The 15,194-nt window shown below is 31.3% G+C and overlaps 1 protein-coding gene across 1 annotated transcript in view; it reads left to right on the forward strand.

Annotated features, from left to right (window-relative positions):
* The window catches only part of LOC123669889 (neuronal acetylcholine receptor subunit alpha-10-like), a 41,228-nt gene extending 26,324 nt beyond the window's left edge, over positions 1 to 14,904 (forward strand). The window contains exons 5-10 of the mRNA XM_045603411.1: positions 586 to 720; positions 1,844 to 1,922; positions 2,989 to 3,088; positions 9,521 to 9,668; positions 12,131 to 12,306; positions 14,524 to 14,904. Coding sequence (XP_045459367.1) covers positions 586 to 720; positions 1,844 to 1,922; positions 2,989 to 3,088; positions 9,521 to 9,668; positions 12,131 to 12,306; positions 14,524 to 14,655 — 770 coding nt within the window. The 3' untranslated portion in view covers positions 14,656 to 14,904. The remainder of the gene's footprint in view (positions 1 to 585; positions 721 to 1,843; positions 1,923 to 2,988; positions 3,089 to 9,520; positions 9,669 to 12,130; positions 12,307 to 14,523) is intronic.
* Positions 14,905 to 15,194: the final 290 nt, after the last annotated feature.

A 15,194-nucleotide genomic window follows, 5' to 3' on the forward strand; every position in this document is an offset into this window, starting at 1 on the left:
ATGGGACCAATTGGCACATACCACCTTTCGATTAAAACAAAATTTGTCGAAATCGGTCTACCCGGTCAAAAGTTCTGATGTAACATACATAAAAAAATATATATATAGTCGAATTGAGAACTTCCTCCTTTTTTGGAAGTCGGTTAAAAATAAGCTAAATTTGAGCCTTAGATTCGTTTGTTCGATATAGGTCTGTTATTTCGAGTGCTCGCAATGATGTTGTAACTTTTTTGGAAAACAACAGCTGTCAAATTAATGAAAAAGCTGGTCATACAACAAAAATGTGTGTTGACATTTGTATGAAAAAGTTTAAGTATGAATATGTGAATTGGTTTTACATGGCTAGGTCAAATTTAATTTCCAGATTCCTCAAATGTATTAATTTTATTAAATAATACATATATTTTTTAATAAAAATTAAATAAAAATTGGATTTTTTTTGTTAATTAAAATAAAACGTGATAAGTAGTAGGTACAAATCAGTAGTATCATATTAAGTAAGTACAGTGACTTTAAATTATGCTTGCCTAATTTGTTTTCAATTTTCAGACTTTTAATAGAATATTAATTGTTACTTATTTTCAGCTCTGCTGGTATTCTACGTACCATCCGAATCTGGGGAGAAAGTGACTTTGGGGATAAGTGCTTTGCTGTCAATGACAGTATTTTTAATGACAATCCGAGATACACTTCCTCCAACAGAGAAGACACCTCTTATCAGTAAGATATTTTACAAACTACTAAAATTAGATATCAGTACCATCTTTTGTCCTATGCTTTCCTCATCTTTTTAGTGTTCACATATCTTGATATGTTTTTAATTGTAATATACTAATTAAAATATACCTATGTTATGCTTTCGTTAAACTTGATGCGTAGACAACGTTACTCTAAAAACTTACGCACAAGGGGTTGAACAAGGATATGTATATAGTATTACTCCAATAACATACAGAGACTGTTTGATAGTGTTGTACCATTCCAATAGTACGTACATATCAGGGTAGCGTCAGTACGTAACGTGGATCCTGTTTGACCGAGGGCTGGGTCCATTTTGGTAGGTACATTTAAAGTTGAAACAGAATTTGGACTTTTCATATCATTTCATGTTTGATTTTCGTATTCTAATTATATAAAGGGTATAAAGTTCAATAAATACTGATAAACTATAAAATTAAGGAAATTGTTTTGATTGATTGAGTCCTTCTGTAACATCCCACTGTGCACTGCTCTCATAGCCCTCATTTTATGTCGGAGAGGGTTAAATAATAAAGCATAATAAAGATATGAAAATGGTAGAGATAATTTGACTTTTATCAAAGAAATATTAAAATTGTACAACTTATCAAATGATGCAAATCAAACAAATATTTACCAACAAAAGTTATTAAACATAAGATTGGTAGCACTAATGAGAGGGAGACTAAATAAATTTGATATCATTTCTTTTATCTTTAATGATGTCTCGAGAGTTATAGAAAATAATGATTTCATTGCTCTTGTCCTTAATAAGTAAAACTTGAAATAACAATTTCGAAGTCGACTTTTAGGGTTCCTTGTCTAAAAAGATAGGATAAGTGATGCACGATGTCTATCTAACTGCTCATCTCACAGAGGACTGTTTTAGATAATATAGGAAGAAATTTAAAACTTTCTCAGTGTTTATACCATAATAAAAAATAATTAAACAGATAAAAGAAACCTCTAGTAAAAAGTTGTAATTTTGCTTTTTTTATAGCACAAGTATTTCACACCGATCTGAGACATTCTTCGTAGTACGGAACCTCTTGTACTTAATAAAAAAAAATGTCAATTTGCTGTATCTACTTGTTCTTTTTCACAGGTCTGTATTATGGCGTCAGTACGTGTTTGGTTTCGTTCTCAGCATCTCTGTCGGTTGTGACTCTGAATATATCTTACAGGCGAGTTTCATTTTTATTTTCAATTAGTCCGATCGTAACTATATCACGTGTACTATTTTAAACAAGCAAATATTAAAATACTAAACATAGAAAATTTTCCAAAGGTTATTTTAGAATATCAATTTATTTATTCGTATTTATTTCTTCATTGTCGATAAGTTGCTTTTTAACCTGTTGTGTTCATAATACATATAATAAATAACATTATGTATTTTATGATCTTTCACCTCGGCCATCACGTTGTGATGTGGTGTAAAACTCACATTACGTCATTTTTTTTTGGTCGACGATATGGGACGATCCTAAATTTACAATAGATGATTTGCAAATATTCATAATTTTGTATTTTCTTGCAAATTAACTACTTATAAACTACTTATTTCTACATAACATACCTAAAAAGTATATAAAGAATTGTTCCGGTAATCAGATACTTCAATACCCAATGGTTATAATATACAATACGTTGTAAGTGGTAACCCTATTAGTTTAAAGAAAAAGTTGTATGAATCAGCCTTCAAATATTTCTGTCGTCCCAATTATATAAATAAGTATCTGAAGTTCGAAACTACTACATTTCAAAAGGGAAAATAAAAATATTAATAAGATAGCTAAACTATTTACTAGTAAGTAGGTTATTTAGTGATGGTTTCTAGGTAAATTGACGTTAAAATACTTTGCAAAACTAAAGCTCATTGCTACTACAATACTAGGAATATAATTCGTTTCCGTTTTCATTCGTAAATCCAACCAGAGCAATATAGCAACTTTATTTACACCCTGAATAGACTTTGCATTTTTATCACCATATATCTTATATTATGCCTTGCGTAAGGGGAACAGTAGACCTAAAATAAAAGCAAATTCTACCCCCATACTCGGCTCTGCCCAAACTTCTTTTATTCCTGAAATAAAAATCACATTTAATTCTCCGATACTGAAAACATTTATAGGCGGCAATAACTATTTGACATTAGCTGAAGCGTTTGGAAATTTGCTGAATTTTTTATATAAAATAATATAAATAAGTAATGTGAAGATGATGATGATGGGGTGTTGTTCGTAGAGGAGTGAGAGGGCAGCCGGTGCCAGCGCTCGTCCGCGAGCTCGTGCTACAGCGCCTGGCTCGTATGCTCTTCATCTCCTTCGACACAGACGCGCAGAAGGTAAGATAGAAAAATGTACCTATGTTGCTGTTTTATTTACATTTTGATTCAATATATAGGTACCGACATTTATAGTTAATGCTCTCGTAACTCAATGATTACAGCGAATTACTTGACTGAATAAAAAACCACATAAAAATACAACACTAAAAGATTTTATTCATACCTAATAACGTGATAGCTACTGAGACTGGTTCGAGCAAAAATCTATAAAAAATATACCTATAAATTATGTCACACATAAAACAGCAATGATTCACACATATCTAATGCTTAGAAACATGATACATATATTATAAACACAGAACAACACAGCCAAAATAATAATATACTTGAAAACATCAATATTTTGCTGCGGAGTAGGTACTTACTTCGAACATGGAGTTATGTAGAAAGCGATTTTGATATAAACTTTTTGTGATATCTCAGGTTTATGTGAGGTTAATATTACGATATTTACAAATTCTTACTAACTTAATGCTCGTGTTATAGGTAACAACCGACTGGTATAGCTACATATTTCTTTTCCATAAACATACTTATAAATAATACATATATAAATAAATATATTTATTACACCCAGACTCGGGGTGGGAATCGAACCCACAACCCCCGGATCAGAAAGCAGGGTCACTACTAACTGCGCCAACGGGCTAGTCAAAGTGTACGTGATTTCTTCCACTCATATTTAAAATCGCTTCAATAATTCTATATTGCGTATGGTTACATTAAATATTAACATTGAATATTAATTAAATAGCAATTACAAAAATAATACTTTAATATATGATTTAATAGCATATTATAAAAAATGTCTGTCAAACGCGAAAAGTTTAGATAATCGCATGTTATTTGAAATCATGCAATTTTCCTAATTTTTTATTCCCTAAGGATCTTTTAAAAAATTATCCGTAAATTTAAAAAAGTGCATGTGTCAGCTCCGACGCACGACTGGAGTTTACTCCTTCAGATCGACTGTCTAAATAGACACAAAAAAGGCTTACGAGTCTAAGAAAAATATTAATACCATACCAAATGGTAAATAAACGAATCAATTAAAATACCTAAATAATGTATATATTTTTATTCTCTGATCTGATCTGTTCCCGATCAAATTTAAATGGGACCACAAGACAAGCATTAACTTTCGATTAAAACAAGACACATCAAAATTATTTCTAAACAATAAATTGCCACTGCCCTTTAGTGGATAATATATAGCATTACGTTACAGTAGATCCGGCCGTGTAACATCATTTGATCGATAGTTAGGACCGAAGCAGTTTCTAGTAACGCCGTCTATTAGAACCCAATATGAATAGGTGGCGTTATTAGCAAACGTCTTAAAAAATCAAAATAATGAATTAAATATTAAAACGACAACAACGCGTACGCATCGAAAAGTGAAAGATACGCAGAATTGGTTGCGGACTAAAACGTAACGAGGTCATTTATTTAGTAGATTTTACTGCTGATATTTTTTTCATACCGGGGGCCTTATATGAAAATCGATTCTTAAGAAGTACTCAAACAAAAATTTTTTCGAATCGGTTCAGTCGTTTTCGAGTTTTGTGCTTGACTACATATTTAGCGATTAATTTTTATTTATTTATCATATAAGTACTTCAGTCGTAAAAATTTTAATGATTATCAAGTATTTGTTACACTGTTTAGTGTAAGTCACGAAATGTATTTGGTCACGTAAACGTTTAAAAGGTGTCAAAGTTCGATTCCTTTATGGTATCGAGTGGTTGCGGACTGCGGTCCTCATTCCAATCACGAGCTTGACACTGTTAGGCCTTTTGTTAATTTTATGAGACGAAATTACGCAACGCATTGCTCGATCAATAAAGTTGTGGTCCGCTGGGGAAATGCTAAATTTGTATTTGTACCCTTAGGGGACAAAATTTAAGTTGGGGTAAGTACATTTAGTAATGTTTGATCAATGTTTGTGTAAACGGTATTTTTAATAATGTCCTGTTTTAGTATATATAATAATAGTGCCACTCCATTTCCTTAATAAAAACAGATTTTCATTATTAAATTTTAAAGACACAAGCACAACAAAGCTATTTCTATTTCTATTGCGTCATTATTAATCTATATAAGTACATTTTTTACATGTTATTTACTTCTCTATAATTCAATGTAAGCGCCATTTTTATAGAAAAAGTATTTAGTACAAAATTTCTATAAAACATATGTTTTATTTCCTTTAGTATACATAGTTAATAATGTAATTCAATTTCAATGTAATTAAAATCAAATTTGTTTTTGTTGACTTTTTATTATTTTGTGCTGTGTGGCTACGGCACTAAAGAATTTAGCCACCCCCTCTCTTCCCGTGGGTGTCGTAAGAGGCGACTAAGGGATAACAAGGTTCCACAACCACCTTGGAACTTAAGAAGCCGACCGATGGCGGGATAACCATCCAACTGCTGGCTTTGAAATACACAGGCCGAAGACGGGCAGCAGCGTCTTCGGTGCGACAAAGCCAGTACTGCGGTCACCAACCCGCCTGCCCAGCGTGGTGACTATGGGCAAAACACATGAGTTCACGTTATTTTTGGCGTAAACTTGTGGAGGCCTATGTCCAGCAGTGGACTGTTTAGGCTGTAATGATATTATTTAGGGCGACTAAAATTATAAGAAATATAATAATTAATTTACATAATAGTAATAACTACAATTAGAAATTTACAGGAAGACTAGCTGATCCTGCAAACGTTGTTTTGCCATATATGTTATTAACCCACTTAATCCCCCCCCCCCCCCCCTTATAACTTAGGGGTATGAAAAATAGGTATGAATAATATTGGCCGAGTCTCAGACCTAGCCGATATGCACACAAAGTTTCATAAAAATCGGTCCAGCCGTTTCGGAGAAGTATTTTAACTAACATTGTGACACGAGAATTTTAAATATAAGAAGATGAGCATTGAGCATCTAATTTTGTTGAGACTTACAATATCAACGTAAATGATAAAGCTATTGAATTTATCTCTTCATTGTAATTAATATATATATGTTTCTTATAATTAAAACTAGCTGACTCGGCAAACGTTGTCTTGCCGCTAAACGCTATTTAAAAATAGGGGTTGGTTGTAGAAGGGTGAAAATTTAGGGTTGTATGTATTTTTCAACGCCAAATCATAATAAAAAAAATAAAAAATTTATCTAAAAATTTAAAAATAATAATTTTTTTATAGGATTACTCTTAACATTTAGGGGGATGAAAAATAGATGTTGTTCGATTCTCAGACCTACCCAATATGCATACAAAATTTCATGAGGATCGGTCAAGCCGTTTCGGAGGAGTTTAACTACAAACACCGCGACACGAGAATTTTATATATTAGATAAACAAATGACTTTGGATATTTTCCTAATTGTTATCAAGAACAACGTAATTAAATAATGTCAACCTGTTATCTGACGAAGAAATTAACATGTAAATAAGTTTAGTAAATTTGTTTTTAAATTGTTAATCATGTATAGTTTTGGTTTTCATATCTTTCTATTTAATTCACATTCACTATATTTATATTTATAAGTCTTGTTTAAAATTACAAACGTTAATGATATACCTTTTTTAACCGGCTTGAAAAAAGGAGGTGGTACTCAATTTAACTTTTTTAATCGAAAGCTGGTGCTTGACATGTGGTCCCATTTAAGGTTAAAGATCTTTATTTTCTCATTTAAAACCATACAGTCATTTGCATGAGAAATTAATTAATTTAATTAACATTTAATTTGATCGAAATCTGAAGAATACTTTTTGAGTTTCTAATAATGCATATATCTACTTGATAATTTTTTCATCTATGTACGTTGTATTTATTACATTTTTACCGATGTTATTGATCGAAGTCGTTTTTATTTCATTTGCAAGCAAACAAAATTGATGTTAATACGGTTTCTTTTCTTAATTTAGCGTGTTAATTTTAAATAATTCGTCCGCGTTTTGGATATTTACATGTCCAACGTGATTCTTTAAATTGACATAACTTTTTTATTTATGAACAGCTTAACATGAAACAAACACTAAATATTAAGTGAGACATACAACAATATATTAATGAACACCACATCTAAATCGGATAAGCCTTAATATAATTTTAGTTTTATATGGGAGATAAAATTTTATATGTACATAGTAGGAATTGACTTAATTTTCTTTTATATTACTTGTTTATATTGATTGGGATTAATCAAGAACGTAATTTAAAGTTCGTAACACTCTCATTCCAAGTTAGATAAAAAAAATTGCTTGGAAATCTGTTTTCACAAAGTTTATATCGCTTATTAAGTTTAATTTTCAGCAAAGTCTACGTCGTTATTGTTGAAATTTGTAATTATTTTTATATTCAGTTTATTATTATTCTGAACAAGTACTTGAAACGTGATGAATAACAAAAACTTATAATGTATCTATGAACTGAACACGATCATCCCGTAAACGTCCCATTGTTGGGAAAAGGCTTTTTCTTCTTACATGAGACGGGATGAACCTTAATACACAATGCTGCTCCATTGCGGATTGACGGATACTTCCGCCACTTTGAATTAGGGTCATTAACACGTATTTGTTATAACAACCAAGACCGACAGTTTTACGTTGCACGTTAATAAGATCCACGAAGACGTCATAGACCCAGACCAGAAACAAATATTTATAAATGCAAATTGCCACCTGTGTTAAGATGACTACTTGCACCATTACACCAGAACGAATGTCAATGTACAATGTAAATAAAAAATGTATATATATATATATATATATATATATATATATATATATATATATATATATATATATATATATATTATAATAATAATAGGTTTAAAAATCACAGACTCCTGGTAGCAAAATCAACTATCACAATTTCCAAATTGCTACATTTTAACATTAGGTACATCACACATATAAAATGTACCCAATATGTATCCAATAATCTTAATGACAATATTTATTATTTTACTTTAATCAGTCTCATTAGACATCGCGGTTCTGTTATATCGTCAGCTTTATTAAACTAATTATTTAACCTAATGTTCCTATATCCCTATTGGCAGAGAAAAAACTAGCCGGAAAAAGAAAATCTTTTCAAATTTACAATACAATACAATACAAATATACTTTATTGTACAACCAAAAAAAAAATACATGTAACATAAAATATTAAAGAAAAAATAACAAAAAAAGGAATGTACAAAAGGCGGTCTTATCGCTAAAGAGCGATCTCTTCCAGACAACCTTTAGAAAAAGGACATGAATAAGAATAAAACGGCAAAGAGGTGTACTTTAAAATAATATAATAATTTAAAGTCATTGTGCAAAAAAAATACAGTATAACCATGAAATAACCAGGCTAAACACGAGACAGCCAATCGCGTGAGCCGAAATCACCACAAGGCATCTTAAAGTACACTGTATTTATTTGTTTTATTATTTATTTGAATAATATTTGCTAAAAATATAATGTTATGAAAATTACTAGCAATTTCAAAGTGGTTTGCAGTCTAAACTTCATTTCGTAAGTATCTTGATCAACGGAGCGGTCAGAGGCGAACGTTGAAAAGATTGAAAATGTTGCAAAATATTTACTACTGAAAATAAAGTTTGGTATTCGTAATGAAAGATACTGTAAATTTAACTGCGATACGTTTTTGAATGTACCTACTCGATTTAACTAAATTTAAATGTCGAATAAAAAATAACAAAATATAGTTAGTAAAGATAAAAATATAAAACTTTGTTAAAGTTCTCACGGTTTTAAAGAGGCTTTTAAAGAGGTTTAAATACGATTACATTATTATTGCACATTAGCCGTGCTCGCGTCTTTGTCTGCGTGGAATAGTGACTTTACTTGTGATTGATGAAACAAACACTAAATGTTAAGCTAAGCTTGCCACAATATATTAGTAGAAACCACATCTTAATCAGATAAGCCGTTTCTAAAATTAACGTGCACAAAAGCACAGACAAAGAGACAAAAATTCTGACAATCATTGTTTTGGGTACTATTTGAGTTGATAAAGGTCCCAATAATATTTTTTCTCATATATCTTAAATGTACAAACAGCACCCGTTGCATTTTTATTATCTACGTTAAGTTTAATATTTAGTAGTTATACTTTGCTGCACCCAAAACAAAGAATAAAATTAAAGACACAAGCAAGCTAAATCAGAAAGTGTAGTCTGGTTGTTGCTAAAAAGCAACCAAAAACTTTTTCAGACAACAAGTTGTGAAAGCAATATTGGTAAGCAAATGAGCGAACGGTATAACAATAATAAAATTAAACTCATGTTAATTTATGGCTTTGCTTGCGTTGGAATATTTAGATATTACGATATGATTATATTTGTATTATAATTCTAAAATATATATTAAAAATATTTAAGTATATTTATCTTGGTTGTTGATATAGGGCGAGAGTACCGCGGCTACAGTGTCGGTAACTACTGGCGTGCAAGTAAACCCGCGCACAGGTTCCCGCTTAAAGGCAGAGGTTCAGCGTGATGGTCCAGCGTCTCCTTCATCGCCACGTTTCGCGCGTCAAAATCACAATCACCTCAGTAAGTATATAAAAATTCCATTCACATTCACTCATTCTCATGATAATTGCACGTGAAATTGGCGAAATAATCTGTGCTTTTTTAATAATAATCTCTATATTAATACGTGAAGCAAAAACTTTGTAGCCCTTTTTACGAAAATTGCGCGGACGGAGAAGTATGACATTTCGTCCACTTATAGTTTATATAGAGAAGGAGTGCAGAAAGCTAATATATTTTTTAAATTATGCATAAAAATATATTAAATCAATAAAAAAATATATTACAACTCTTTTGTTGATTGTCAAAGTCTGTAGTCACATTGAAAGTAAAAACTTTAAAATAAGGTTCTTTATTTAAAAAAAATATTATTTTTCTTTAATAAAGTAAGTAATAGTAATAATAATAGTAATAAATTATTTATTGGACCAATGTTTACAATTTCTTAACCCGCCAAACTACGTGACAGTTTAACGGCGGAATATGTATATGTATTTATGTCAACATATTATTATATTATACAGTATTCATTTTTTTATTTACTATTCATATATATTTTTTTATCTAACATAACTATCATTTATTTAAAATAATATAAACAATTTTTAAAAGGAAAACTTGGTACCGTTAAAAGGTTTTAATCCAAATCAATGAATGAAATTATTTAAAATTCGTGTGTTGTCGTGTCGAATTAAATGTACGTGATTAGTATTGTAATAACATGACAACTGTTAGTCCTAAAGAATGAATGAATGAATGAAATGTTTAATTCAACCCTTCATTATATGACTTTTTTTGATTGATTTAGTCTGAAACATCCCACTGCTGAGTATCGGCCTCTTTCTCTTAATCCACCACAAAGCTCCACTGCGGATTGGTGGATAAATTATATATGAGTAATCGATTGTCATCAGGCGTATATAATAACAATCAGAATAGCTTTTAGTTACGTATGTCAATTAGGTATATACTCGTTTTATTAGAGTAACACCAGTGTTAAGATATCACAGACAATTTCGCTTATGTCACGTAGAAGAATGAAAAGTTATATATTTCAAAGATTGTAAGGACGGTAAGATAAATAACAAAAGGGAACATTTTTTATTCTTGTAAAAGTAAATTTTTGAACCATTTTCGATAAATTGAGTTTGGTGGGAAATCCGGAAAAGGTATAGTAAGCTACTGCGTTAAAATAAATATAAGGTCTGGCTAGTCTCTATATAATTATCTATAAAAGACGCAATACGTTAGAGCAATTACGATGAGAAAGACGATTACTTTCTTGTGGATATTCATATAAATACGTTTGAAATTGATTAAACCGTGCCGACAAAATAATGTCATGCAGTCAATAATTGCGTTTGCTTGAAAACGAAAAAAAACCGACTTCAGTTACATCGACAAATAAGTATTACAACGTGGGTAGACGAGAAAATAGTCAAGTAAATACGCGTTGTCAAAGATTCCCCAAAGAGTCCTCATCAGATCTCGATCAAGTTTAAATGGGACCACATTAGAAGCACCACCTTTCGATTTAAAAAAGGATTATCGAAATCGGTCCACCTAGTAAAAGTACTGCATACTACGTACGCAAATACAACGAAGATCGGAGAAAAAATAATCAAGTAAAGATGTATTATTAGCGATAGCCCAAAAAGTACTAACAACCGCTCTAGTGCATTGGTGCGAGTAGTGGCCTAGATGTTTGCGGGTTCGATTCCCGCTCAGGATCGATGTTTGTATTTTTACAAATTTGTTTTTCCGGTTTGTATGTCTATCCTTGTGGGTTTCCTCACCGAGCCGCGGAGAGCCCGTAAAGCCGTCGAGCAGCGTGGTGGATTAAGCTCCAATCCCTCTTCTACATGGAAAAAGAGGTCTATGCCCAGCAGTGTGATGTTAAAGGCTGAATCGTAATCAAAAAGTCCTCTTCAGATCTTAATTAAATTTTAATAGGACTTCGATTAAATATAAAATCATCGAAATCGGTGATTGTAGTATTAATAACCATAGGGAATTTGAAGTCGGTTAAAGAGTCAGATAAAACTAGTACTTTAGATTTTAAAACATTAAGGTTGAGATAAATATGAAGAGTGTAAAAATAAAAATGAGGAAAAAGACATCCGTCGCATTGTTAATTTCAGAGTGGATAGAGTTCTTAAAATAATCACTGGAGGATTTTATTTTTACTTTTTTAAACAAGAAGGTCACGTAAATGCCAGAAACATAATGATAGCATTTAAAACCTGGTGTTTCTGTAAATTGTTTCATTTATTTTGTCTCGTGGTTTCACAAATAATACGTACGATATATGTATGTATGTACGTAGGTTACATAAGGAAACAATTTAAGTTGATATTGCTCGCAAATATTTTAAATGTCAAAAAATCTGTTTAGCCTTTTAAAGAGATACAAGCTAAATAGGATTATGCCTTTACCTAACGTAGATCGGGGTGCAGCGAGTACGGTTGGTGGGGGCATGGGAGTAGGCGTGGGCGTGGGCGTGGGCATGGGCACGGGTGAAGCTGTAGTGTCCATGTGCACAGGCGCGTGTCCGCGCTGCGCGTGCTGCGGGTGCACGCTGCGCGACGCCGCCGCGCGCCACGAGCAGCGCGTCGCAGCAAACGAGAGACTTGAACGCGCCAACCTTGAATGGAAACAAGTAGTGTATATTTTCACTTTTCAAGTCTTATTTGTAACCATAGATCAAGTAAAAAAAGGTAGATAACGCACCTAGAACAGAAAACTGAAGCCACTTTTTTAAAGATGTGTGAGTGAGTGAAGTATTGACACCTTTTAAAAAAAGTCCCTAAAATTTTTATTAAACAATTAATTTAATATAGGTAAAATGGGTATGTGAAAATAAAAACCTGTTTATAGTTTTAAATAAATTTAATAAAAGTAAAACAAAAAATCGGTAGAATAATAAAAAAATATATTCGTAAGATAGTCGTATGAATGGACACTTCCTATCCCCTCTGTTTATCTCTTTTCAGTTTGCAGTCGGTTTTTTTTTAACTATTTTTCTTAAACCTAGAATCCTTTATGTTGTATAAGTTTTTTAAATTTTTGTCGCTTAGAACTCAGAGTCATCGTCATTGTTTGCATTTTACTAATATGATGTAGTCTTATGTTCAAATATTTTTCAATCACTAATCGTATTAAATTGACTTTATGCGCATGGCCAGCATAATCGTGGTCATTTTCTCAGTCTTACAGCTGCTACCCATTCACCTCTTATTAAAATATTCGTTGGAAACCTAAAACCATGAAATTTGATAGTAAAATATGGGTACCTAGTTTACTCAAAAATTGTAAAAAGTTAAAACATAAAACAAATGAGTTAATAATTCATAAATATATTTTGATTTTTTTATTTTCAATTTATGTAACATAAAATAACACGAGAAAAAAAACAATAACTATGTCTACTTTTTACTTAATTATTTTTCTGATTGCGTACAATTTACTTACCCACATTTTGGGGTATTGGAAAAAAGAACTACTGGCAACACTCCCGGGGTACGTCATTTCGTGACATTGAAATTATAAGTTCCGAATAACCTCAATATTATTTTGGAATAACAATAAATTTAAAGTTTTATAAGTACTTACGTGTGAAACGATATTCCTTCAGATTTTTTGTTTACTTTGGTATTGTTTTTGCACCATTTAATCACACAAGACGGCATTTTATAAGCAAAGTTACTGTATGAAGCCTCGTGACATACTAACGAAAATGAGCGTAGTTTGATGCATATGTGTGCGTGAGCGCGTGTATTTACTTGAAGGAGCCGAGTTTTGTGGCTTCACTAACAACAAAGGCCGCGCATTATCTACTTTTTTTTACTATATCTATGTTTGTAACACGGTTTATAGCCATTTCATGCTTACATAGAATTAATATAGGTTATTTCACGTTAGATGTGTTCAGGGAAGAATTCATAAAGGATAAGATCATTTAAACATTTTTTTTAGTGAACATTTCACCTTGTTTCATTCAAACAAAAATCTTCTACACGGATTCTATTTAGAAAATTTTTCGCACATTGTTCATAAATCCATTTATGTCCTTTATAAAGTTTTCTGAATATTGTATCTTATAAAATGAAAGCATATAAATACGATTATTTAAAAATAATCATTATTCTATATTTATTCCGAAAATATTTGCACAATCAGGGAAAAATAAAATTTATCACACTTTTAACTTGTTAAAAATTCGCTCGAACTTTACCGAATATTGAAATTCGGTAGTTACGCCAAATTTGCAACTCAAAATATAGACCTATTACCGAATACAGACGTGAGGATGAAATACAAAATTTTCTGTTTTCAATTAACGACAATATTTATGTCTAGAGAAAAGAAAATTATCAATATTAATTAGTCTGTGAGGCTGAAAACAGTAAGAGAGTCCAAAGAAAACAGTATAAATAGACAATACATTTGATCAACAAAATGTAGCTCCGCCGCCGTGACCAATCGTAATGAAAGTAACGCGCCATTAAATTTGAGGTATAATATTTTTATTGTTTTCAATGTGCTGTCTATCATATTTTGCCTTTTCGATGTTTTTTGTAGATATTTTTACTTACACGGATAATCACTAAAGCTTATGTAATAACCTCTATGTTACATTCAATAATGATTATATCTATTCGATAACATATAATAATGTATATAATAACAGTTAGTTAATAATAATTTTGATAAAATATATTATAACATATAGTTTGACATTCAAAAATTCTTAAATTGTGACTTTGTGTACTCTTTAAGGTTAAAGGCCCAAACCAGAATAAAAATGGTGGGTAACCATGGGTGTTACAGGAATTTTTATCACCTATACGCTCTTTTAACGATCTTTATAATCTAGGTGGCAGTAGTAGCAGACAGGGCGTTACTTGCGGTATTCGTGCTGGTGACCACGATAGCGACGGGGGCTATCCTTCTTCCCCAGCTCAACAACCTTCACGTCGGCAATACGCCTCTGAAACCTCCCACTTAGATTTATTAATTCTGACAGTGGTTGTACAAATAAAATTTCAACGAAATATTTATTTTCTCTATAGCTGCTAACTAGATTATTGAAATAAAACTGCATTTGCTTTATACGCAACAATTAACATATTTAAGCATTTTTAACAAGTTCAGAAAAAATAAAGTTGCCAAATCGTCACTGTTTTGTTGTGTATGCATATTAAGTGAGGTTGTTAAATGTCAATAAATTTTAAAAATGTAATGTTTCGTGCCACAATCTTATTTTTTTTTTTTGTAAACAATGTGGTTAAGGAGAAACGGTTTATAGGATGTTTAATAGGATATAATGCCAAAATAAAAATGTGCCAAAGAAACATATGTAGGTATTTGTTTTCATAAAAATCAACCCCTAATGTTATATGGATTACAGGTAGGATTTCTGCTTTAAGAATACTAGAATAATAGAAAATGATACAACTTGAGTTGTACCTAACAAAGAAAATTGGACTAACTAACAAACAAAATCGGATCAACATTTGTATGTTAGTTTACATTAAAACCTTAAAA

This window comes from Melitaea cinxia, chromosome 1, assembly GCF_905220565.1.
Source record: "Melitaea cinxia chromosome 1, ilMelCinx1.1, whole genome shotgun sequence".
NCBI classification, from domain to species: domain Eukaryota; kingdom Metazoa; phylum Arthropoda; class Insecta; order Lepidoptera; family Nymphalidae; genus Melitaea; species Melitaea cinxia.